The 27,239-nt window shown below is 37.0% G+C and overlaps 1 protein-coding gene across 1 annotated transcript in view; it reads left to right on the forward strand.

Moving 5' to 3' along the window:
• Positions 1 to 27,239, forward strand: part of LOC120529714 (scavenger receptor cysteine-rich type 1 protein M130-like) — a 29,205-nt gene that overhangs the window by 669 nt on the left and 1,297 nt on the right. The window contains exons 2-14 of the mRNA XM_039753777.1: positions 112 to 432; positions 4,501 to 4,824; positions 5,702 to 6,013; positions 11,333 to 11,644; positions 11,881 to 12,195; positions 12,393 to 12,707; positions 12,809 to 13,123; positions 13,437 to 13,517; positions 18,952 to 19,068; positions 19,151 to 19,234; positions 21,291 to 21,437; positions 22,274 to 22,405; positions 27,045 to 27,176. Of these exons, the coding sequence (XP_039609711.1) occupies positions 132 to 432; positions 4,501 to 4,824; positions 5,702 to 6,013; positions 11,333 to 11,644; positions 11,881 to 12,195; positions 12,393 to 12,707; positions 12,809 to 13,123; positions 13,437 to 13,517; positions 18,952 to 19,068; positions 19,151 to 19,234; positions 21,291 to 21,437; positions 22,274 to 22,405; positions 27,045 to 27,176 (2,887 nt within the window). The 5' untranslated portion in view covers positions 112 to 131. The remainder of the gene's footprint in view (positions 1 to 111; positions 433 to 4,500; positions 4,825 to 5,701; positions 6,014 to 11,332; positions 11,645 to 11,880; positions 12,196 to 12,392; positions 12,708 to 12,808; positions 13,124 to 13,436; positions 13,518 to 18,951; positions 19,069 to 19,150; positions 19,235 to 21,290; positions 21,438 to 22,273; positions 22,406 to 27,044; positions 27,177 to 27,239) is intronic.

A 27,239-nucleotide genomic window follows, 5' to 3' on the forward strand; every position in this document is an offset into this window, starting at 1 on the left:
CATTTCATAAACATGATAAGCCAGTACAAAAACTTCTTTATGTATTTAAGTAATATCAGTCATTTCAAATAACTGTTTTTGCAATAATACAGTGAAACTCTGTGTTAACAGGAGACACAGGAGATATCAAAATGCAACTTATGTCAGCTTCAAGTACCTGCACAGGAAAAGTGGAAATCTATTACAGAGGTCAGTGGGGGACAGTTTGCTTTACTGGATTGGGAATGAGAGAAGCTCATCTCATCTGCAAGCAAATGAACTGTGGAGAAGCAGAAACCCTTACTAGGTTTCACATACCTCCTATTGACTTGCCCATCTGGAAGGACAGAGTTCGCTGCTTTGGAAATGAGACCTTTTTGTGGGAATGTCCTTCAGATCCTTGGGGTCAGCATGACTGTGATCACATGATGGACACGGCAGTTATATGCAAAGGTATGTTAGAATTCCAGTATTTATTAAAAATCTTAACATGAACAAAATACATTTAATGGGTTTACAAAGCAATTGCATTTTCTTTAACAGGGCGGTGAAAAAGCAAGTCTTCACAGAGAAGTTATACATTACACAAAATATATGTTAATTTGACTTTTAAAATAATTGTCACAAAGCACACACTGGACCACATCTCAGTTGAAGCATGGAGTCAGTGTTTTTACACAGGACTCAAGAAAGAAATGCATAAAAAAAGATAAATGAATATAAAAATAAAAAATAACTAAAAAATCAAGATCAAAGTAAAATATAGTACACTTTGTCTAACTGGGCAGACAAACCATCTGTCTCCTAGACTGAATCTAGGCAATCGAATCAAACAAGTAGTGAAAACATTAAAATCCTCTCCCTAGTGTTTATGAGTACCATTTACACTTTATGACTTTCCTCACCTCCCACCTACTTCTACTGCGGAAAAAATATTGATCAGTCTTGAGGACTCTGACAGAATTTCTCTAACATATAAAAACATTTTAAAATCCCTCCCTTTCAAAGATCCCAGAGTACATTGGGAAAAGGATCTCTCACTCAGCATTTCGGAAAAGGAATGAAAGGCAGCAATGCACAGAATTCACTCAAGCTCCATATGTGCAAAGCATACAATTAATCCACTTAAAATCATCTATCGAGCACATCTGTCTCATTTAAAATTGGTAAAATGTTTCCATGGCAAGATCCAACCTACAAACGTTGCAATCGAGCTCTAGCCTCATTGAGTCATATGTTTTGGGCCTGCGCCGATTTAACATTATTTTGGACTGAAATCTTTAAGTGCCTTTCAGACGGCCTTGGTGTCACAATCCCTCCTAACCCACTAACAGCTGTGTTTGGTGTACTTCCAGATGGACTTAAAATGGAGAAGGATAAACAAACTGTAATCGCCTTTACTTCAATATTGGCACATAGACTTATCTTGCTTAACTGGAAGAATCCTAACTCGCCTCGTTTCAGTCATTCGGTAATTGATGTTATATACTACTTGAAATTGGAAAAAATTAAATACTCACTTAGAGGATCTGTGCAAAGCATTTTTAAAACCTGGCAGGATCTAATTAACAATATTTTAGAATAAGCATTTAAATTGAGTAAGCAGATTCTCTTCCTCTTTTTATTTTATTTATTTACTTACTTATCTTTTCTACTATTAAAGTTTCACTATTTTTTTGTCTATGTTCATTGTCTGCAGGAGCACATGCAAGCAAGCATTTCATTGTACATAAAGAATTAAAATTGAACTATGTTGGCCTAGCTCTCTTTCTCATGAGTGTGGGTTGACTTGATTTGAACCTAATTTTGTAAAATTTGACTTGTTTGTATGGAATGTTGTTTGATTTTAATAAATTTAATAAAATGTTAAAAAAAGTGTCAAACTAACCACTGACTTAGCCAATTGGTTAAACTGTTTTGTTTTTTTTTTGTGACCAAATTTTTATTATTCATTCCTCCACCATGGTTGCGGTGAAGCTGGAGCCCATCGTAGCAAGCATAGGACATAAGACAGTCTCTGGACAGGGTATCAGTCCATCATCAGGTGAAAACACACACATGGGCTAATTAAGCAATCCTAATCCTCCAAACCACATCAATCTGCCACATCACATCGTCTTTGGGAGGAAACTGTAGCATCTGGAGAAAACCCATGGAGAAAACATCAAACATCACTTAGGAAGAACCGGGGGCGTGCACTCCAGCCTCCTTATTGCGAGGCAGCAGCACTACACCGCACCACTATGCCACCCAATAAGTAGAACATTTACCAGCAAAACATTTGCAGAAACTCTCTTTTTAGCCTAATAAAAATAACATTGAAACTATGTTGGAAAAAGAAAAAAATGAGAAGAAAGGAGAGCTGAAAAACCGCAAGGAAAAGATCAAAAATCATTGCTCACCCTCTCCCAAATCCTGTGAGTGTGGCAAGAATGTGATCTAATTGATATTATTTGGTCATCCTATTCATGATGCGAGATTGGACAAACTAATTGTTATCAAGTACTGAAATGCATTATGAGAAAAAATATCAAAACTTTCTATTATTGATTGTAAAGCCAAGTCAGGATAGCTTTTTTACTTTTTAACTGTAAACAACAACAGCTATTTAACCCTGGCTAAATTTGTACCCCTCTTTTGTTAAATGATGAATGGATGAAAACCTTCCTCAATGTTTATGTTTCCTGATTCAGTTCCATTATTATTTTGAACTTAAGATGCTTCTGGTAAGCTTGGCCATTACATCGGCTATGAAGAGTTCTGCAGAAGTAAATGTTCAACCACTTCACTACACTGTGATCCCATTGGTCAATTATAATGTTATCCGTCTAGAAAATGTCATATTGATAAGTAAACAAATAATTTCAGGAGGGAACAACCACTCAGCCCCCTTTGTCAGTTATTAAATAACAAATATTGTTAGATACAGGCATTATTATGCTGAAGGTCTAAAATGTACAAACAGGGCATAAGGACACATAAGGACTTTATCACCTGGGCAGTGTCAAAATCCAATGTCCAGAGACAGTTAAACTAAAGCAGAGCATGAGAAAACATCTAAGGATACAATTCTTATTTTTATAAGACAATAAACTACTTGAAACTGAATTTGCAGTAAAACTAAAATATTTCACAATATTATGGTGTCCTGTGAGCATTAAAATTTGCACCATTGACGCAGAAAGAAAGGAGTTTAGTTTATGTTTTTGGGCCTTTTCCATAAACTCATTCCAGTAGTCAGTTAGCAAGGCCATGGTGGATATGGCCAGTTGTATGATGCTTGCTTCCCCTGCTGTTCCTCTGAGTAGCTTCTTCTTCTTCAATTTTTTCCACTTCTGTGTGGGGTTGATATGCCTGATCAACCACCTCCATACAACTTGGCACTGGACTTCCTCTTCAGTCAAAACCTTTTCCTTAAAATCTTCTTTCCTTTAGTCCATTCACTTCTGCTTTTGCCTCCCTTGCATTCTCTTCCCTTGTACTTCCATTTCGGTTTCTTTGGCAACATCTTCATTGCCTCTCGTCATCTTGTTTCCATGCCACTTCATTCTACTCTCATGTACTTTCTTAGATATCTCTCCAACTTTAGTTGTACCTCTGATTGTCTCCTTTCTTATTCTGTCATTTTTTGTAACTCCACACCTTCATCTCAACATTCTCATTTCTGCCACATCATCACTTCTTCTGCTGCACTCCCTTTACTGCCTATGTCTCAGCTACATACATCTTTCTGCTCTTTCCATTGTCTTAAAAGCCATACCTTTTTTGTTTTATTTTGTTGCAGCTTTGCCCCCGGCTTTCTTCACTCGCCAACCCCCCATCCTGCGCTACGAGCCAGCCACTTTGCATCTGTGCCACTCGCTTATGTGAATTTCATTTTCACCAAACAACAAATCTTTTAATTCTCACGGATACACCTCTTCATTGGCAAGAGCCACTACTTTTCCCTGATGGCAACACGAATTAGATGATCTACAAGTCTCCAACTTAAAGTTTAAATCCAAACAATATATTCAATCTCTTTTCGCTGTTCTGTTATTTCACCGAGTAATAATTTCCGTTTGTTTGCGCTAATGCAATCTTTACTATAATTTTTTTCAGAGTTTCGAATTTTAGTACTTTAATGCGTTCTGCATGCAAAACACATTTTGGCATTAATTTCCTTAAACTGTATCTGAAATTAAACTTATCTCTTTCATTCATTGCTAGTCACAAGCAGGGCACTTAATATTTCATGGATACACATCCAAAATGACATTGGTATGATGCACAAAAGACACCTTTGAAACAGAAAGCAAGACAGAAATAGCATCCTTTATAATATGTCACACAACCACAAGTTCTGAAACATAGTGTTGTTTATTTTAAACAATTATTCCTTTGCATTCTGTGAGACTATCGCACCTTTTCAGGTCTGTTTCTTCCATTGTGCCCAGTACTACTAGGTAATCTCTGTTCCCTGTGATCCCAAACTGGATTGTGTTATGTTATATTATTAAATAGTCTTTCTTTCTTCCTCAGGCGCTGTTAATATTTCATTAGAGAATGGGGGAAGTCCTTGTGCAGGTCAAATGCTTCTAAGAACTTCTGTAAGTCAAGGATCTGTGATTGATAGAGTGATGGGAATTCCAATGGCCAATGTTGTGTGCACACACATTGGATGTGGATCAGTTGTTTCAATTAAAACGGAAGCTTATTTTGGAATGAAAAGTGTAAACCCTTGGTATCCCCCTATTCACTGCAATGGCAATGAGTCATTTCTGTGGCAATGCTTTAGTGCCCTTATTCTTCAAGATATTTCACATGAAGATCCCAAACATCATTCTGCTGGAATGATTTGCTCTTGTAAGTAATTACTCAAGTTTTCCTCTGTAATGTATTATATTAAAGATAATTTATTAACTTGTTTAAATTAAAATAATGATAGTATGAACTGTTTGTAATTAAACACTGACTATCTCCACAAATTTACAAACAATTTGACTTTTTTTTTAAATTTCAGAGCAATCGAACAAGAAGACTAAAATAAAAATTAGTAATTATTTTGTATTGTAGGCATTTTTAAGTTGTTATATTTGTAGTTCATTTTGTTAGAGTCAGACTTCATATGAAATGTATTTTTTTTTGGTTTGTATCAGTGTATGAGCTGGACAGCACTTTGTGACAATCGTAGATTAATATATGAAGCCATAACTGGATAGCTTAGAATTTGCCACAACACTCAAATGTTTTTTTTAACACCTGATAAAGGGCCAAAACACATTGTGCACTTTGCAATAATGCTTTTCGCTTCTCGGGTCCTCCCTGCGTGGAGTTTGCATGTCCTCCCCATGTCTGCGTGGGTTTCCACCGGGTACTCTGGTTTCCTCCCACAGTCCAAAGACATGCAGGTTAGGTTCATTGGTGATTCTAAATTGTCCCCAGTGTGTGCTTGGTGTGTGGGTGTGGGTAAGTATGTCCTGCGGTGGATTGGCGCCCTGCCCGGGATTGGTTCCTGCCTTGCGCCCTGTGTTGGCTGGGATTGGCTCCAGCAGACCCCCGTGACCCTGTGTTCAGATTCAACGGTTTGGAAAATGGATGGATGGATGGATGCAATAATGCTTAAAATGAAATGCTTTCCATTTATTGACTAATTCAAATACAAGAGTTCCAAAAATGTTTGCTGAGTCAGTTTTACTGCACTAGTAGGAAACAATAAAAAAAATCATTTTATTATTAACAGCTCACATTAAGCCAAGACTGTTTGGTGATGAGGACACCTGCTCTGGCCGTATGGAGGTGCAGTTTGGAGAGACCTGGGGGACATTTTGTGATTCTAACTTGGACATGGAGGATGCCAATGTGGTCTGTCATCAGCTTCAGTGTGGAGTTGCAGTGGCCACCTTGACAGGAGTTTATGGTGAAGGAAGTGGACCTGTATGGGATCGACAATTTGAATGTAAGGGTAATGAATCCATACTCTATGACTGTCCTCAATCACCACCCAAGGCTGTAAACTGCACCCACAGACGTGACGCTGGAGTGATCTGCTCAGGTAGGCAAATGTGATAAGGAACATAATACACTGTATAACCTCAGGCAATTAGATGTAGTAAAAAGACAAGCAGGAGTTAAGTTACACATAAAATAATGTATTTCTGATAATATTCATAAATAATAACAAAATGCAAAGTACATTTGAATATTGGCAACCATGCAACCTGATAAAATGGTGATGTGTAATTCAGGTGGCACAAAGACTTGTAGTTACTTAAAATGTCTCTAGTTAAGGCATCATTGGTGCTCAGCTTTTAGCCACATGTCTGTTCAAAATGGCTGAAGCTGTCATTGTGTTGTCTTCAGTTCGTGGTGTGATAGCCTTCTTCAGTTGTTAGCAAGAGAAAGACACTTCTGCATCATCACAGGTTAGCAAGAGAGATGCTTCTTTTCAGATGTTAGTAAGAGAGATGGAATATGGTTGAGCAAGCATTTATAGATGTTCTCTCCAACCCCTAGAACCAATAGGACATCATGGTACTTAAAGGCCTCTGAGACAAGCCAATTCCAAACAGCCATACCTCAGACCAATGGGTGAAATAGAACATCTTAATACCTGTCAGCCCCCCAACCCCCCAAACCATATGTTAAACAACCTGGCTTCCTTGCTGGGGGGTTGAAAGACTTTAGCAGAGAAATACTCATCAAACTGGTTTAAGACACATCCCCCCCAATCCTGTCGTAAAATTAGTCGTAAACGGGGTCTGGGTTACGGGGTGGGGGGTTGGTTGTAAACATGACTACCTTTTACCAAAGTAACACTAAATTACATTGCTTTGCCTAGATTACAAATAAAGACATACAAAACATTTATCAAGTTATATGCAAAATCTCACATCACAACAAGAACAAGTATCAATAAGGCAACTGCATCAATAAGGCATTATAGCAATCCGCCAAACCTAATTAAATACAAGAGTGGGCTGAATAAAAATGCAAAGATTAAAAGGTAACATTAATAAGGTAGAGGTGTGGCATTACACAGTAAATAACACAGAATTTAAACTCTCTTGTCTTTGTCTTAATATTTAAAAAAAAAATCAGCATTCACATGATAGTTTATAGTAATTCATTCGTTCAAAAATTCATTTATTCATCCATTCATTTCTGAACCTGCGCAATCCAGTATTAAGTGCAAGGCAGAAACCTTACTATTCTGTAAAAAGCAACACATAATTCTGGTTCAAATCCAGTTACTGCCAGAAAGAATTCTGCTTTGCTGGATTAACCTGAAAACTGCTCCAGCGGTGCTGTACAATAGCTGACCGTGTGTTCTAACCTCCAAAGGACATACGAAAAGCTAGCTTCCCCTCTAGTATTAATAAAGTATATCAAGATCAAAAAAAATGAGTCAGCAGACAGACATTGTTGGTGGTCTGCCCTATAATAGTGGTGCCATCATAGTCTTGGAGCTGTGTCTAGCTGCACAATAAGAGGTGAACAAGGAGTACAGAAGGGGGCTCAGCACATTACCTTGTTGAGTGCCTGTGTGGAGGGTCAGTGCGGAGGGTGTAATGCTGCCAATCCACATATGAGGTCTGTTGGTTAGGAAGTCCAAAATCTAATTGCAGAGGTTGGCGCTGAGTCTTAAATTGTGAAGTTTGGTAGTCAGCTTTGTTGGTATAACAGTCAGATTGTCACAATAGTAAGATTATATTGTGTTTTCTTTTCTTTTTGTATAGAAGGAATTCAGATTTATAAACAATTCAAATCCTCACATTGTTTAGAGGGAACATGGTACAAGAAGGTTTATTACATGTAATGTTATACTGTAATCAAATTTTGATTGTAATTGTTTCATTAATTTGATCAGAAAAATGCTAGTTAAAAATTTCTGTTGTCTTTTTAGTGACATCAACGAGTAATAAGAATTTTCCCCAATATTTAGGTTTACTTGCGTGTGAAAAAAACAAGCCCATGGTGTGGAGTTAACAAGCAGTTACAGTCGATTCATAAGATGCAGTTATAGATCTTAAGCCCTGTTCACATTTCTGTCTGTTTGTTTAAAAACACAGACATTTGTCTCCACTTTCACCTTTTGTCCACGCTAGCCCAGTATTTTAAACCCCCTAAAACGAAGATACTTTCATAAAAGCATCATCAGTGCTGAGGTGTGGATGGGTGAAATCTAACTTTTCTGAAAATTATACTCTAATTGTGCTTATTTTCTCACCCTTCCTGACTGGATTCTGCTCATTATGATGTCTCATTCCCTGACTGGTCATCTTTAATGGAAGAAAAACATATTGCAACATAGCAGGCACTGAAAAAAATGCTTTCCATGATGCTTGTTGTGCTGCATTTAAATTGTGTTTAGTAGAGTTTAAATGCTGTATATATGCATAAAAAGCAAATTATTTACTGGTCACTACCATTTTGTGATAAATCTGGTGGCCAGGAGCATTACTGTTATAGTGAAAAATTCAGAGCCCCAAGAAAAAAAGATTGTAAATAACTCAGTTGACAGCCTCTTAGCAACATTTTTTAAAACATGATCCATTCTGTAAGAAGGTGGCAAAACTAATAGCAAGGTGCTTAATGAAGTGGACAGCTGTAATATGTAGCCAACCTCACAAGAATAAAGGACAGAGAAATGAAAGCACAATGCAGTAAAGCACAGATATAAACACACATGTGTAAACATGTACTCATTTTATTTTTATTTTATTTATAAAGCACTTTAGAAACAACATCAAGGCTGACCAAAGTGCTGTACAATAAAAAAAAGAAAACCCAACATATCAGACACACAAAACCAAAGGGTAAATGAAACAGAAACATGTAAACATAAGAACTGAAGAGATTCTTAATAAAAAGAATACAGATAGCCAACATCTCATACTGGGTTAAAAGCCAGAGAGTAAAAATGTGTTTTTAAATAGGATTTAAAGGCAGCTAGTGAAGGAGCCTGCCTAATGTGCAATGTCAAATTGTTCCAGAGTTTTGGGGTTGCAACTAAAAAAGCTTGATCACCTCGGAGTTTGCATCGTGCTGACCTGAGAGAGCGAGACGGTACGTAAGGATGCAGCAGTTCTGACAAATAAAGTGGGGCACAACCATTAAAAGATTTAAAAACAGATACTGTACAAGGATCTTAAAATGGATTCGAAAACAAATTGGAAGCCAGCTGAAAGGAAGCCAAAATCGGGGTAACATGCTCATGCTTTCTTGTGCCAGTTAAATATCGAGCAGCAGCGTTTTGCACCAGCTTTAGGCGAGCAATGGAGGCCTGGCTAATTCCAAAAAGAATCGCATTGCAGTAATCTAGATGAAATGTTATAAAAGCAAATTTTCTTTATTGAGTTCGTTTTACAAATGTTATTTGCTACCAAATGGTGTCAAATTGCTGTGGACTGCTTATAATCAATCTTGTTGTGAATGAACATACAGTGGCAAAGTTTAGGCACACTTTCTTAAAATGTCTGTTACTACCTTGCAGAATTAGAAGCCTTCTGCAAGGATGAAATATCCCAAGTAAGAACTGAAGACTCTTAGCTGGCTACAAAAAGCATTTACAAGCTGTGATATTTGCCAAAGGGATGTTACTAAGTACTGTCAAAACATTTGCTTTAGCCCTTTTCATTTTTTTGGTATTTTGTACATGTGAATGATGGAAATAAAAATGTAATCTTGATTAAAATATTAAAGAAATATGTCAGCTTTAACTTTATGGCTTTTGGTGATTTGTTCATCTTCTGCTCACTTAACTATTCACAGTAACAGACGTTTAAGAAAGGGTGCCCAAACTTTTGCATTCCACTGTTTTTTAAAGTGTGTCTTTAACATTTGAGGTGATTTTATTTAATGACAATCACCAGTTCAGAAGATTATTATTTTCAACCGTGATCATCACATATAACACGGGAAGTTCACTGTGGCGTCGTTATTGATTTTTTTCTATGTTGTGAATGCGGCATCAGAGTCCTGTGAATGCCGATGGTCTTGAAAGTACATAAAACACAAAGGAATCTGTTTTTCACATGGCTCTGAAGTTTTAACTACACAGTCACTTCAAGGACTTTGAGCCTAATGTCTGCATGCCCAGCATAAGTGAACTTCTATGTCACATGTGTTTTTGCTTGTTTTAGTGTGGACGGCAATACTTCTTTTAACAATGTGAAATGGCTAGCATGGACAGACATTCTTTTTATTTAAAAATTCCTTTTTTAAATGAAGACGTAGAAGTATCAATGTAGCCTAGGTTAGTGTTCCCTGATGATTGAAGTGTCTCTTATTTCTGGAACTACATCAAAACTGTTGCTCCAGGAGAGTCATGTACCAATGCATATCTGAAAAAGAAAGGGAAATGACACAGAAACAGTAGCATTGCTTTGACGCAGGGAGCCACCAGTTTGCAAAACCAAGCAGAAAAGTGCGTACCCAAGGTGAGGGGCTTGCCATGAAAATGTGCATGTCTTTACCCTAAGTTTAGTTTTTATACATCTCGAAGTGTGTGTGGAAATGGATGTATGTAACATTTTTGTGCATTCACACCATTTATACATGAGTCCCATTGAGAGTCAAACAATAAACACATTTATGTCTTATTCTTCTTAGGCTAAATAAGTAGAGAAAGATTCTGGTTTTGACCTTTGTTATGTTATCAGTTCAACTCCTATTTGGTCCTTTGAATTTCGCAAAAGACCTGAAGATGTATATTTAATCCATTGCTATCCAAACTACCTTTTTGAAAAAATACTTAAAAGAAATACACATCTCTGCCTCTAGATTTCAACAAACTGTCCATTAGGAAACAGCACACTTCTACTCGACTTTGCATTCTCACACTGGAATATTCAGGACTCTTTTACAACCTTAAAATTTGACATTTGTAGCGCATCTCCATTTATCTACTCTAATTCCCAGTCGCATTTTGAATATATGCATATTTTTTTAAATGTAATTTTATTAATTGCATTAAGTGATACACAGAACTATCAACTATTCAATCAATACTAATGTCCATGTATTTCTGTTAAATATCAAAACAAATCACAATGCAATATATTTAACAGTAACTCCTAAATCCTATAAGAGAGCTTTATGTGCAGATAGCGGAATATACATTGATATTTCATATATGTGTATGTTAACATATTGAAAACTTAACATAGGCCCAGCCTATTTCAGTACATCCTCAATGATGTTCTGCCAAAAAGGTTTTGGACCATTTCCTCATAGAGAGGATTTGTCTCTTTCTAATTTTAAGTAAATTATGATGTGCTTTTCCCTTTGAGATTTAAATTGGGTTACAGGATTCCATCAAATAAGCAAGATAAAATGACATACACCTCTGTTTTGTATCCTTTTACTGCAGGAAAGGGTGGTCCTCGCTTGGTGGGCGGTGTGTCAAGATGTTCAGGACGTGTAGAAATCTTATATGATAACAACTGGGGAACACTCTGTGACAAGAACCTAGACCTGCGAGCCGCAGATGTGATCTGCAGGCACCTCTACTGTGGGGCAGCTGTATCGACTCCCTCAGGATCATATTTTGGTAAAGGGAAGGGTCCCATCTGGAGAGAGAATTTTCAGTGTAATGGGAATGAGTCACGCTTGGGGGAGTGTGCTGTTTCTTGGGATAAAGCATCTTGTGATCACAGTAATGATGCCAGTATCATCTGCTCAGGTATGGTTTACTAGACTGTATACAAGCCAAACACACATCAGTTGTTATGTTTAAGCCAAATAAAATGTCATTACCTTATGTGTTTATTTTACTTTTTGTGTTAGTTTTTGAGTATTACAAACACATAGACTAAGTACAATACTATGAAGTTAACATTGTTTGCTTTTTTTGTAAACCAAAAAGCTTTAGACAAAGAATGACAATGCTTGTGTTAATTGATTGTATTCTGATTCCAGATGCTGACTGGCAGCTTCAGCTGAAAGGTGGAGAAAGCCGCTGTGAGGGCACAGTTCAGGTGATGCTGAATGGCACCTGGAGGGGGATTTTGTATCCTGAATGGGATATGCAGGATGCCAGTGTGGTTTGTGCTCAGCTAAACTGCGGTCAGGCAGTGAAAGTACAGAACATCTCCAGATACATTTCAGGAAGTGGCCCAGTCATATTAACTGACATTAATTGTGCTGGAGATGAATTATCCTTACAGAACTGCTCTATTTCAGTTATATCTGAACAGTTCAACATCAGTGGAGGTGTGGGAATTCTCTGTTCAGGTACTGTAGGTTTCTTTACATCTGTCACTAGTTTAACAAGCAAACTTAAAAATGATCACCTGATTGTACTAGTTGTTTCATTTGTAAATATTGCATACTTGTAATATCAGGCTTTGGTCATCACTATTTTTAATACGTTTGCAATAATAGACTAATGTCTGGCCAATTTATGTTTTTTTTTTTTCCTTATCTGTTAGAACACAAGAAAGTCAGGCTGGCAGGTCACAGCAGCCAATGCGCTGGAAGAGTAGAAGTGTACTACAATGCCACCTGGGGGACAGTTGGCAGCAATTCCTGGGACCTGACTGATGCACAGGTTGTGTGTAGACAACTGGGATGTGGGACTGCAGTCCGCACAGCTGTCTCTGCAGAATTTGGAAAAGGTTCTGGACCAGTGTGGCTGGATGAAGTAAAATGCAGAGGAGATGAGTTGGCCTTATGGAAGTGCCCTTCAATTGGCTGGCGAGATAACAACTATGAGCACAAACAAGATGCTGGTGTTGTGTGTTCAGGTAAGAATTCAATCATCAATTGGTGCATGTAGTCCTAAATGGTCATTAACAGCTACCGAATGGATAAGAATATTTCTTTGTATATTTTAATCATTTGACAGAACTCAAGGAACTTCGCCTTGTTAGTGCTGAGTATGTATGTGCTGGGAAACTGGAGGTCTTCTATAATGGGACGTGGGGAGATGTTTGCTCTAACAGAATGGATTCAACCACCGTCAGCATTATATGTCAGCAACTGGGATGTGGAGACAGTGGTTTACTGGAGGAGGGTACACATGAAGGAGCAAGTAACAAAGTAAAATGGCTGGATGGAGTGACCTGTTATGGACATGAACGTGTCTTATGGCAGTGCTCCTCACTGCCATGGGGAAAAAATAGGTGCCAAAATGGTGATGAGGCAAGGATCCGATGTTCAGGTGAGCATGCCCATTGAACAAAAAGCCTAGTTTCTAGAACCTTTCACAGTGAACAGTATTCTAAATCTTCAAGCTGATGTACATGTGGCAATGAAATTTTATTCTTCTGAGTCAGTTGTGATATGGCAGCAAACAGCTCCTTAACTGATAACGTGGTGTTCAGGTTTATAAATGTAAAAGTGGCTAATGCCTTGGTATCTATTAATACTGTGTGGGCATTTTTAAACTACACCTTATGAACACTGATAGCGTCATCCTCTAAATAACCATTTGTATTCAGTTCTATTTTAATTTTTCCTTTTTAATTCCAAAGCTGCTACTGAAAGACCTCCCACTACAGCTTCACCAGAAAGATCCTCCATGACAGAATCAGCACAAGTTGAAACTTGCACAGGTGAGTTCTTTTTCTTATTGACTTAGCAAATTATGACATGCAACTAAGAATAGTTCATGCTGGTATAGAAGCATTGCCCTTATTTGCAAATATACTAGAATTTGGGGAATTCTATCAGACCATCTATTACCCATAATTACTTTTTTCCATTAAAAGGTGCTGGAGACTTTACTGGCTACATTAAGCACAAGCCAGGAACAAGTCCTGAATGGGACTCCAGCTCATCATAGGCCTCACTTACCTACACTCACTCATACCAGGCCAGTACAGGCAGTGACTAAGCCAGGAACTGAACCCAGGTCCAAAGAGCAATTTGTGGAAAAAACTTTCCTCTGTTTTTAAAGAAGTCATTCATGGAGACCAGATGAGAACAGAACTATTATTTATTTACACACAGATATGCACAAATGTCTCGTCCACGGATTGAGCAATCATTAATACAATTCATTTTCTTTTATATTTTTCTATTACCATTACCTTATCTAATACATCCCATCTTCTGACTTTTAATATGCAAAATACTATCATCTTAGCCAATCAATTACACCCAACCGTTACTTCATTTACATGTCGATTCTTTCATTTTTCTAAACATCACTTCGTAGTAGAGGTGTCTCACAGGTTTTCCCATTCATCTTTTCACTACTTCATTATAGGAGTGTTTCAGCTTTCTCACTAGTTTGTCCTTGCTTTTTATGGGGGTGTTCATTACTCATTTACTTCATTTTAACATTAGTAATTATGTTGGTGTCTCCTCTAAGATGAGGTAACCCTCACATGCTTTAAGCCATGTTTAGTTAACCCTTTATCTACCTTTAGTCCTTTTCCTTATGTTTTTAATAATCCAATGTTACAACTTCATTTAACTATGTACTTGTAAATTGTAAAAATTATCATGTATTGATTAAAAATGTTTGATTAAAATTCTATAACCACATCTTTAAAAGCTGCACCCATATGTCAGCAATGTGCAATACTGGACAAAGTACAAGTTAAAGTTGTGTAAAATGGAATGGACTATAATGTACTAGGGCAGCAAAAGAAAGCTTGAAAAGTGATATTTTTTAACTATAATGATCAATTCTTTAGAAAATACTGTAGGTAGCTTACAGTTAACCAAATTCAGGCATTCCCAAGTAAATACCGTACTTGAATTTGAAAGAAAGCTGTTGAGTTGATAAATGAGAGAAGAAGTTGAAAGTGCAAAAGTAGTTCAAAATATTTAGTATGACTTACACTACACTCTAAGTGTCATTTTATTTAGCGAAAGTTGAACAATAACAGTAATAATAAAATCAACAGCATGACAATAATAGTAATGCATCCCCTAACTCATTATTCAGTGTTATGGACTCCTGAGAATATCCTGGCAGCATCAGAGCAGGAATTAGTCTTGGCCAGGGTGCCACTTCATTGTTGGGCACAGTCATGCATAGACTCACGCTAACTCAAAAAGGGCCAGTTTAGAGTCACCAAATAACTAAAGATATGTCTTTTGGATTAGATAGGAAACCAGATAACTTAGAGAAAATGAAGCATAGCCAGCACCTCAAGGCCAGCAGCACTAATAGCTAATAATAATATATTTCTTAATAGAAATGTATTTCTTTTCCATGATCAAATAAAGAAACATAATAACATAACAAGTAATGGAAGAACAGAGAATAAGAATTTTCCCAGATGAACAAAATAAGTCTTGGTGCAAGTGGTATGGTACAGTACAGTACAATTTTTTTTTCATAAGATTTCAAATCTAAGCTATTTTAGAGATATACAGATACTTTTACACAAAAACAATTTAAATGTTGGACATTCCCAAGACATATGACATAGCAACATGGATGCGGGATAATATCATTCACCGTTTGAATGATGTCTTGGGTACATTTCAAACAAGATATGCATGAACAATTAAGACTTTAAGTTGAATTATGGTGTGCATGACATATTTTGAATAGATTGTGTTATGTGACTAACTAGCAACAATCCCTTCCATGACAGATACAGGTGAAAGATGAGGGAAGTTGCGTAGGCTGCTTTTGACAAAGTCTCTAATTAGTATACAGAAGAAAAACTACATTTTATAACATAATAGTTCAAAAGATGCAAATACATGATCAATACTGCGATCTCTGAATATCACAATCCTAAATTACTTGCATTAGTTTCATATTGCATAAACTAAAGAAGGCTGAAATAATTCATTATCATTTATAGGGTCAAAAGGTAAGACATTTGTTGCTTTAAAATACATTCTATATTCTATATATTCTTATACCTTTTATAAATAAATAAATTAATAATAAACTAGTGATAACTAGTGTTGACTGGAGCACACAGCAAAGCAAACAGCAAGAGAGAGGATTTTGAAGAATAATTCCTTTCCATTTGCTAGCAATGAACCTCCTTCCACTCTGCTTAACCCTTATAATATCTTCAGGTCAAATTTGACCTGGTTTTTTGTTTGAAATTGGTGAACAGTAACAACAACAACATTTATTTATATAGCACATTTTCATACAAACAGTAGCTCAAAGTGCTTTACATAATAAAGAATAGAAAAATAAAAGACACAATAAGAAAACAAAATAAGTCAACATTAATTAACATCGAATAAGAGTAAGGTCCAATGGCCAGGGGGGACAGAAAAAACAAAAAAAACTCCAGACGGCTGGAGAAAAAATAAAATCTGTAGGGATTCCAGACCATGAGACCACCCAGTCCCCTCTGGGTATTCTACCTAACATAAATGAAACAGTCCTCTTTGGATTTAGGGTTCTCACGGAAGGGCTTGATGAAGATGGTCACGTAGAATTCTGTGTTTTAATCCATCCATCATTGTTGGAGCATCATGAAGCTTTGAGTAGGTGGAGGTGGCGCAGGCCACCACAGTAGGTGAAAGCGCTCTAAAGGTCATTTGTTCATGATAAAACTTTATGACTTTTCCTGCACTTCTCCAAACTAATAATTAATATAAAAAAGTAAACTTCTCATCATTTTATAGCTTCTAACAAAGTTTTAACTTGCTATGGTTTTTGGGTCAGTTTTGACCTGCCATTCACTTTAATAGATTTTACTCATCATTTTTAGTAATTGCCCTGCGGTGGGCTGGCGTCCTGCCCGGAGTTTGTTTCCTGCCTTGCGCCCTGTGTTGGCTGGGATTGGCTCCAGCAGACCCCCGTGACCCTGTAGTTAGGATATAGCGGGTTGGATAATGGATGGATGGATTTTAGTAGTTTGTTTGTTTACCGCCTACAGTATACAGGCATCATGAAAGTGATCCTTTCAGCTCATAAATGTAAAGGCGTTTAACAAAGTTCCCTAACTTTACAAAAACAAACAAAAAATAAATTACCTGTTTTTGATGAAATTTTGTAACTTTTTCTACACACCTCCCACTAAATAAATGGTAAAATAATTAAAAAATAAACATCTCATAATTTACATAGCTCGTAAAAACTTTTTCCTTGCAATGTCGTTCAGGTCAGTTTTGACCCACTGTTAACTTTACTGGATTTTAATGTTTATTAACAGGTAGTTTGTTTAACACCTATAAAAAACATTGTGAAAGTAAATCATTTAGCTCAGATATGTGAAAAGTTTAGTAAATTGACTTAAGTTTACTGTGGTGGGATGGCGCCCTGCCCGGGGTTTATTTCCTGCCTTGTGCCCTGTGTTGGCTGGGATTGGCTCCAGCAGACCCCTGTGACCCTGTAGTTAGGATATAGCGGGTTGGATAATGGATGGATGGTCTTAAATTTATCCTGCCATGTTCTTTGGTCAGTTTTACCCCCTTTTGACTTTTTAAAGGATTTTAGGTGCTTTAGGTGCATTTAAGGTGCTTTGCTTGTTTACAACCCATAAAAATAGCCTAAATGTAATCTGTTCTAAAAGTAAAAAGTCATTGGTACAACAGGTTGAGATTGCCAACCAATAAAAAATAGGGTTGGGGTGATAAATTTGATGTCTTGGGGATGTCAGAATTAGATCAAAAAAGATCTGCAAAACACAGTATTGGCTCAGCATATGAAGACATTGTGAGGGTTATACAGATGAGTTTTAAATTTTTTTCCACAATGGGGTTTACTAAGTTTAAGGGAAAATATATTCCAGGTGCTTTAGCAGTGCACAATCTATAAGGAAAGCTATTTTGGAGATAGATTATTTGTATTCATGCATTAAGTGTGTGCAGTGTAGTGTGATAATATGGGATACTACCAATGAAGAACAGTCAAGCTCAGATACAGTTTTCTTAGTTATTAACCATAAACTGAGAGAACTGTGTCCTGTGAGTCTCAAGTAGCTTCTGAGGATTGTAAAGAACAGATGTTGTATGATGATTTTTACACATCTGAAGAGATACAGTTGCAGGATTTTAAACCAGCTGAAGTTGAGAAAAGAGTTTTGAAAGCCAACCTTTACAAGAAAAAAGTTAAATGGTACATTTTATTTGAAATACTCATTGTACATGATAAAGAGAAATGCAACATGAGTAGAAAGCATAAGATTGAAATATAAACAGAAACACATACAAATATAATGTATTGCATATACAAATATAATGTATTATATATATATATATATATATATATATATATATATATATATATATATATATATATAGTAGAAAAGGCACTATATACGCGCCTGGCCCGACACTGAAAGACACGGAGGCACGTATAAAAAAGTACAATTACTTTTATTTTTCTTCAGCTGTGTGACACGTCTTCCCCGTGCCACACAGCCCAAACACAGTCCCAAAGCACAAAACTCACAGCAACCACAATTCTCCACCTCGCTCCACCACTCCTCCCAGACAAGCTTCGTCTCCTTCTTCCTCTCAACTCTGGCTCCTCGAGTGGTGGTGGATGGGCCCTTTTATAGCCCACCCGGAAGCGTTCCAGGTGATTAACCACCTGGTCCTAATTGCACTTCCGGGTGGGGCTGAAGGCTCCTCCAGCTGGGCTGTGGGAAGCAGGCAGCTCCCCCTAGCGGCCACGCCGGGCCCCAACCAAGCTGTGGAGGACTCCATCTCCCATGGAGCCCTGCGGATGGTTGGGAAAACACCGTTGGCCAGGGAGGCTGCCACCAAGCGTCCCGGGGGAGGTACTGGACTGTCCACGGCGGCTCTCCCGGAACATAAGCAGCAGGGGCGTCCCGGCTGTCTTTCACAATATAAATATATATAGTAACTCTCCTAGGTCTGCTGTATTCTCAAACCATTGACTGAAATCAATGAAAAAACAATAAAGTAGATTGTTTTCAGAAAACAATGCAATCATTAAATATTGCTTCTTGATAAGAAGACACTTATTCAGTACCAGTAGATTTTATTTAAAATATTTTTTGTTTCTATGGTTTTACTATGAAATAAAATTTTAGAAGTGATTGAAGAAGACTATGCTGAAAGTGATTCTCTGGTCTTATTTTTTAGGTGATCAGAATAAATGGCTGCTCCCCTTTGGAGTGACTTGCCTAATTTTAGGTATATGTTTATGTGCCGTGTCCTCTGCCCTGTTCATCAAAGTACGTGCCAATGCCAAGAAACAAGGTAGGACTTTACAGCAAAGGGAACAGACACAGTTTAGGAGATAAAAATTCATTTGATTTGTTAATTGGTTGTTTCTACACAGAATATGGCAAAAACTATGAGGCTGTGTATGAAGAAATAGAGCAGAAGGCAAATGTTAACTTGGATGAAAAGTTTGATTCCTTAAGTAAGTATAAACCTTTAATCTCTTCATATGGTCATAGAAAGTTTAATTGATAAAACTACTTTACTTCTGGAGCAACTGAATCTCAAATATGTGAAAACATTCAATTTAGGAAAGGTTTTTATTTTTTAAAGTAATGCATGGCTTAAACAGTCATCATTTAGAAACAAAAATAAATAACTAGTCTTAAGTATCCGCTGTAATATGAATCTGAAAGTCTGATTTATGTATGAGGTAGTAGATTTGTTTCAAAAATTAGGATTCTTATATGGGAAAGTTTTTTTTTTGGCATATTTGATTAGCCTACAGCTTGCATAGCCTAATGTGGGGAAACTTCTAAGCCATAGTTGCCCGCTAATGTTGTTTGCTTTTAGGCCGGAGTTATACTTCACACGACGCATGCTGCAGCGGACGCTCCTGCTACGCAAGCGTTGTAGTGTTTATACTTGCGCACGTACTTTACGTAAATCTGGAGGAATCCACCAGGTGGCAGTGCGAGATATTATCGCGGTGAGAACATGTTGGCTTCTCTGTGTTGTGAATTGCTTAAAACACCTATTAAATTCCGATAACACCTTACCGCAATATCTCTGAAAAGGGTGTTTATTGATTAAATCCATAAATCCAGGGATGTATGTGTCCATTCCAGGAAGCATTGGGCACGAGTGAGAAACAGTCCTTTGACGACGCCTCAGCTCATTGCAAGGTGAATACAAGCACTCGCATACACTAGCGTCATTTTAGCGGCACCAAATTCCCAAATCTGCATATCTTTGGAAGGAAACCGGAGCACAGTGTGGAATACAAGCAGGAAATATCAGCAACATAACTCCCTGCGAGACAGCAGTGCTATCGCTCCGCCACCGTGACACCTCCATGTGTGTAATTATTCCCCCATGTGTGTATTTATTAACAGTATTCATTATTTAAACGAAATTATATGTAAAATGTAACATACACATTTTAATGCATTTCATCATGAAAGTGATATCAAGTATAAATCTAAAGATTCTAAATATGCAGAGAGTTGGAATATCATACATTTAATTTGTTCTGTTTGGCGATCTATTGCTGCTTTCCGCTGCTGAAGCAAAATGCCGACATACAGATGCATTCATGGTGCTTTTATATTCAAGCGTCGCATATTCCCGATCGTAATGACACGATACATTTTAAAAGTCTCACATACCATCTTTTGTGCCATCTATTTTTTATTATTTTACTTTACCTGCTGTCAGATCCAAGAAGCTCGTAGCGATTAAAAACTGGGATGACGTTTACGACCGTCTGCTTTAATGATAAAGTAAACTACGAGGTTAAAGTGGACATTTCGAGATTAAAGCCGAAATTTCCACTTTAATCACAAAATACACGTTTTCACCGTGTCCTTTATTTTTTTCTCAGTGGCTCAAATATAACGCTGTACATTATGTTGCTGTTGTTAAGTTGCAAAAATTAAAAAATAAAAAAGACATATATAAATGACACGATACATTTTAAAAGTCTCACATACCATCTTTTGTGCCGTCTATTTTTTTTTTTTTTGCAACTTCACATCGGCAACATAATGTATAGCGCTGTATTTGAGCCATTCATCAAACAGCAAAGTGCGCACATCGATCCCCGAAGGATCTCCATAGAGGCTTGCTGTCACATGTAGATAGTAAACAGAGACTCTGACGTCACGTTCCGACTTTTAGCACACTGCGCCCCCCGACTTTTTGCTGGTACTGCAACTCGTGCACGCGTTGCGTTAATTTCTGAGGACCTGCTCAGAGGACGCGTGAAATGAACGCTGGGAACGCGTGGCAGCCATGATGCGGGCGCGTACGCGTTCTGAGCGTGAAGTATAAATAAGCCCTAATGCATTTCATTCATTTCAATACACAAAATAAGTAATCTTTAATTAACAGAAAAACAATAAAAAATTACAAAGGATAAAGTTAATAATCAGAACAGACTATAGTCAGACTATACGACTATAAGCATGAATTATTGTATAATTATAATTAGATTAATAATTGTGCTGTTTTTATTGTGTTAATTCCCAAAATTAAAGGTTATGGTAATGCATTCGAAGATGGCAGAAAATCAACTATCCTAAATCGATGTGAAAATCAAGATGCACAGAAATATCAAACTGGGAACGAAGCTGAATATAATGACATTGAGGAAGAAATCGAAATGAACACAAAGATTTCCATTAGTAAGTCAATCTCAGACTAAAGAGCAAATAACGGTTAAAAGGAAACAGACGTCACTGCTAATCTAAAAATAAAAAAAGTGTGAAAACTCGAAACCAAATTAAAGCAATCATTCTTGAGACACTTATTTTATTAACTAACAACTGAATTAAAATGGAATGAAGCAATAATCATAAGTAAGATCAAACTTGAAAATCCCAAACACTAATTATAAAATGGTCAAAGTGAATTTTTTACATTCAAGGTAACCTGGCAAGGTGTTGCGTGTTAATTAGCATATGAAAGTAAGACGTTCACTGCACTCTGTACATGTGACAATAACGACCCTATACTCCTTTAAATCGCAATTCATGATCACAGTTTAGTGTTAGATTTTTTGTTTCCACTAAATGTCAGCAAAAATTTCTTTGTGTTGACATGTGTCACTTGTATGCTTAAAAGCCTAACAGCCATCCGTTGTTGTGTAAATGCTTGCCATATAACCTTATACTGGGGGTGCAAACTCCACAAGGGCTACTATGGCTACAGGTTTTTGTTTTGGCCATTTTCATAATTACAAACCAATTGCTGCTCCTAATTGAACACATTTTTCTGCCTTCATTTTAGCTGACTTGCCATTATAGGCAAACAATAATGAGACACAAAGCAAGCCAACAGATGATCAGTTAAATCTGACTGTGCTAATCATTCTGGTCCTAATTAATCTCCCTACATATTTTTGGTGTGCCATTTCCAACTGCCAGTATAGCATCGGTCCATCACAGGGCCTACTAAATTAATTAATATACAGCAAATGTTGTTGTTTTAAGTCACTGCTTTTCTTTGTTCTTGTTTTTAGATGAAGTTTCACCAACACAGTATTACAATTTTGGAATACCTGAGAAAAAGATGACAAAGGAGCAACCAGATTTGGACACAAACTATGATGACACTGAAACACAGGACTATGTCAATGATAAAGAAGAGAATGGTATGAAATGAATTCTTTTCAAATATGATGAATATTACTTGGAAGACCGTAAACACTCGTAATGTCTGCTTCAACTACAGTCGTGGCCAAAAGTTTTGAGAAAAACAAATATTAATTTTCACAAAGTTTGCTGCCTCAGTTTTAATGATGGCAATTTGTGTCTACTCGAGAATGTCATGAAGAGTGATCAGATAAATTGCAATTAATTGCAAAGTCCCTCTTTGCCATGAAAATGAACTTATTCAAAAAAAAAAAAAAACATTTCCACTACATTTCAGCCTTGCCACAAAATGACCATCAATGCTTTGCCCATAAACACAAAGGATATTGCTGCTAGTAAGACTGCACCTAAATCAACCACTTATCGGATCATCAAGAACTTCAAGGACAGAGGTTCAATTGTTGTGAAGAAAGCTTCAGGGTGCTGAAATAAGTCCATCAAGTGCCCAGACTGTCTCCTAAAGTTGATTCAGCTGCAGGATTGGGGCACCACCAGGGCAGAGCTTGCTCAGGAATGACAGCAGGCAGGAGTGAGTACATCTGCAAACACAGTGAGGCGAAGACTTTTGGAGGATGACCTGGTGTCAAAAAGAGTAGCAAAGAAGCCACTTCTCTCCAAGCAAAACATCAGGGACACACTGATATTCTGCAAAAAGTACAGGGATTAGACTGCTGAAGACTGGAGTAAAGTCATTTTCTCTGATGAATCCCCTTTCTGATTATTTAGGGCATCCAGAAAAAAGAAAAGGTGAGCGGTGCTACCATCAGTCCTGTGTCATGCCAACAGTAAAACATCCTGAGACCATTAACGTGTGGTTGCTTCTCAGCCAAGGCAGTAGGCTCACTCACAATTTTGCCTAAGAACAGAGCCCTGAATAAAGAATGGGACCAAAACATCCTCTGAAAGCAAATTCTCCCAACCATGCAAGAACACTTTGGTGAGGAACAATGCCTTTTCCAGCATGATGGAGCACCATGGCATAAGGCAAAAGTGATAACTAAATGGCTCAGGGAACAAAACATCAACATTTTGGGTGTATGGCCAGGAAATTCCCCAGACCTTAATCCCCACTGAGAACCTGTGGTCAATCCTCAAGAGTCGGGTGGACAAACAAAAACCCACAAATTATGACAAACTCCAAGCATTGATTATGCAAGAATGTGCTGCCATCAGTCAAGATTTGGCCCAGAAATTGACTGACAGTATGCCAGGGCGAGTTGCAGAGGTCTTTAAAAAGAAAGAAGGGCCAACACTGCAAATATTGACTGTTTACATGTAATTGTTAATTAATGCCTTTGAAACTTATGAAATGCTTCACTTTGTCATAACATAGAATCATCTGACCAAAAGATCTAAAAGCACTGAAGCAGCAAACTTTGGGAAAACCAATGCTTGTGTCATTCTCAAAACTTTTTTTTCATGACTGTAGACCAAAATTGTCTTTTTGGAAAGTAAAATATACCTTCACAATTTTGGTTTGACTCTATACCCACAAGCAATTTGGCTTTGAAATAAAAATATCTATTTGATGGTAAATTACAGATTTTGTTATGTATTTCTACATTACATGAATACTATTATTGTTGTTATTGTATACTAATAATCAAAACATTTTTTCCATATTCCAGGTGAGCAGAAGAACTTTGAGTTAAAGTAATTTAAAGTACTATAAATGTTAGTGTTTTCTTGCAGACTTTCATGCTGTAAGTTGATGTCATTCAATGCTTGGTTCCTTCTTTTGTGAAGCTTTTCTTAGACATTTCTTCTGATGATTTAGCTTTTTCATTTTTTTGTTTGTTTTAAAGTAGTCTCGCCCTTCAGCTTCCTTTTCAGAACATGTTGTATATTCCCAGACATTGACTCAACAACGCTAAACTTTTCACTTTTTCAGGAATTTCCTGTGAACATCTTGATGTGTGGTGATGTATTTTGGATCATTATGTGTCTTCACCGCATCTTTGCTGATATATTTTTAAAAAAATCTAGACTCATGATTCTGCAAGATGTGAAGAATGTTACTACACACATTAAAGAAACATGGTCTTCTAAAAATAGAGACTGCTCTGCTCTTTTTTATACAATTCCACTGTAACACAAGACCAGTCCAACCTGTCATTGATGTACTTGTAGGAGAGCACCACCTCTATCTCCACACCATAGAGAGTGACCAGACATTGAGGCTCTTTGACGGGGCAAAAGTCAATAACCAGTTCCTTGGTTTTGCTGATGTTAACCTGCAGACAACTCTTTCTGCACCAAGGAACAAAGTTCTCCACCTGACTCTTATACTCTGTCTCATCCCCTTATCAATACACCCCATAAGTGCAAGATCATATGAGAATTTCTGCAAGTGATTGAACTGGCATTATATTTATAGTCTAAGTTGTACAGAGTGATGAGAAATGGAGACAGGACTGATCCTTGTGGTACTCCATTGTTCAGACTCCACTTCCTCACTGTTCTTGTAACAGGTCTAATAACAGGCTTGTATTTGGGAATAAGATGAATCTGATTGTGGTCAGATTTGCCCAAAGGTGGCAGAAGTTTATATTTAAAGGCATCTTTAAAATTTCAATAGACAAGGTCCAGCTTGTTCTTTCTTGGAGTGGAACAAGAGTCAAACTGATATACATTAGTCATTGTTCCATCCAAAGTCGTATGGTTGAAGTCACCAAATATTATAATAGCAGGGCAGAATGAGTCATCATTAAAGTGTTGGTGACATCATTTCTGTTGCTGAATGCCCATTTGCAGATAGAAATTTAAACATTAATAAGGATTAGGTAACTTACCTCACTGGGCAAATAATGTGGAAATATTCTGACTGCCAGAATTCCAATATCTGAATTGCAAACTGTAATTTTAATTGTAATATGCTCTATTTTACACCATTCACATAAATGACCACTGTCCTTCCTATTTTTTCCACATCATACTGGGTCAATTTCTGCTCGAATAAGATGAAATCCACCCAGCATTAAAAGAGTGGGAATGAGGATGAGTATAACATAAATTGGTAAACATTATTTATGAAAGACAGGCAAAATTGAAAGACAGAGGATAAACTATGAAAAGCAGAAGGTGAATGTGTGGCTTCTTCAAAGAAATGATGAACTGTATCTTGATGAAGATTTATAGAACCTTTAATATGGAAAATTGCTTCAATATACATCCTAATAATATTTAAAAGGGGGAATATTATAGTAACTGTGAACTTTAATTACTCAAATATTAACTGCAATAAGTTGCAGAGCAAATCAAAAGGATGTCATTGATGTACTCATTAACCGTCTAACCGTAGCATGTCAAAGCACCAATGAAAGGAGAAGCCTGTCTTGATTTATTTCCTGTACTACTAAAAAAAATTATCCTGTAATAATAAAGATTAAATTCGGAGTTTAACAGTCAAACCATTAGGAACCAGTGACCATAATATATCACCTTTCACAGATTTCTTGCAGAGAGCTTATTTTGAAACTAAATGTGTTTAATTTTAGTAAAACAAGGTTATATACATTTCAAAGTATAAAAAGGTAAACTGGAACAAACCTTTAATTATGGAAACAGTTGAGGGGAAGTGGAGTAGGTTTTAAAGAAATTTATGTAAAATGAGAGACAGGCAGTGAAAAAGTAATGAGAACTCTGTAGTGGATAAATAAAGAGCTAAAAAAGAAGTTGCAGGTTTGACTTCAGGGGGGAATTGCTGTCCTCCCGAGTGTTCACACCACACCAGCTGCCTTCTGCCACGTAGTTCATGGCACCCGTCTTCAAACTCCATCATCATGCATGGCTCCCTGCTGAAGAGTCTGACCTTCCCCTGTGAAGACTCCTACATGTTCTGTCACAGGTTGAGTCACTACACATAGTTAAAGTCGTCAATTTGAAAATGGAAAACCAGTGAGTATTATTGCATTGACTTTGGCTGGTCCCACTCTATGATAACAATAATTTTCAAAAACAAGGAAGTTTACTTAAATGTTTGTGATATTATAGCATGTTATGCAGTACAGTATATTTGACCTCTCCCCTGTAAATATCGAAATAAACCCATATCAAATTACAGCTGGAACATAGCCTGTCAGTCAGTGGATACATGTACTCATAATATTCTAATTAGTCAGCGAATGTACCTGTTAAATCTTTTTTTTTAATGCGTGAAAGGCTGGAGTGCTAATAGGGTCATGGCATCATACATGTCATGTTCATCTAAGCCATTCACACTGTGAATTTCCAGGAAAATATTCAACGAACAAGGTCAACAGCAAGTATGGCATATTCACTGCAAAAACTGCTTTGGCGAATTTAGGTGATTAACATTATTAAAGAACATCCTGTTTTTAGACTCAGTAGATGTTTAGGATCATTACTCAAAGAATCAACCCTTACATTTTTCCGTCCACCATAATGGGTACTATTTACTTCAGGTTTTGTCTCTGAATTATAAACTCATGAAGAATAAAAGATAACGGGTCCGTAATCTTGATTTTTTTATTGAGTTTGGTTATTGCCTCCATTGCTAAAAAAGCATCACTTTTAATAATCTCTCCTTTTATGCAAGTGTTTAAACGTAAATGGATCATTACTCTCCCTGCAGCTACGATGATTTCAGAAGATTTTTTTTTCCTGGTTTCTTTGTAGAAGAGATGGCTACAGCGGGGTATGATGACGTGCAGCTCCTTGACTCTCCAAGTTCAGAGGAGCAGCTAAAGCTGGAGATATTTTATGATGACGTTGATGTAGAAGACTACGCCAATAAGAAAGAGATCAACGGTATGTAATGTCATATTCCTAAAAGCTTTAGATTTTTATGAAGTTGTGTACTCATTTCAATGG

This window comes from Polypterus senegalus, chromosome 5 (genome assembly GCF_016835505.1).
Source record: "Polypterus senegalus isolate Bchr_013 chromosome 5, ASM1683550v1, whole genome shotgun sequence".
Taxonomy (NCBI): Eukaryota; Metazoa; Chordata; class Cladistia; order Polypteriformes; family Polypteridae; genus Polypterus; species Polypterus senegalus.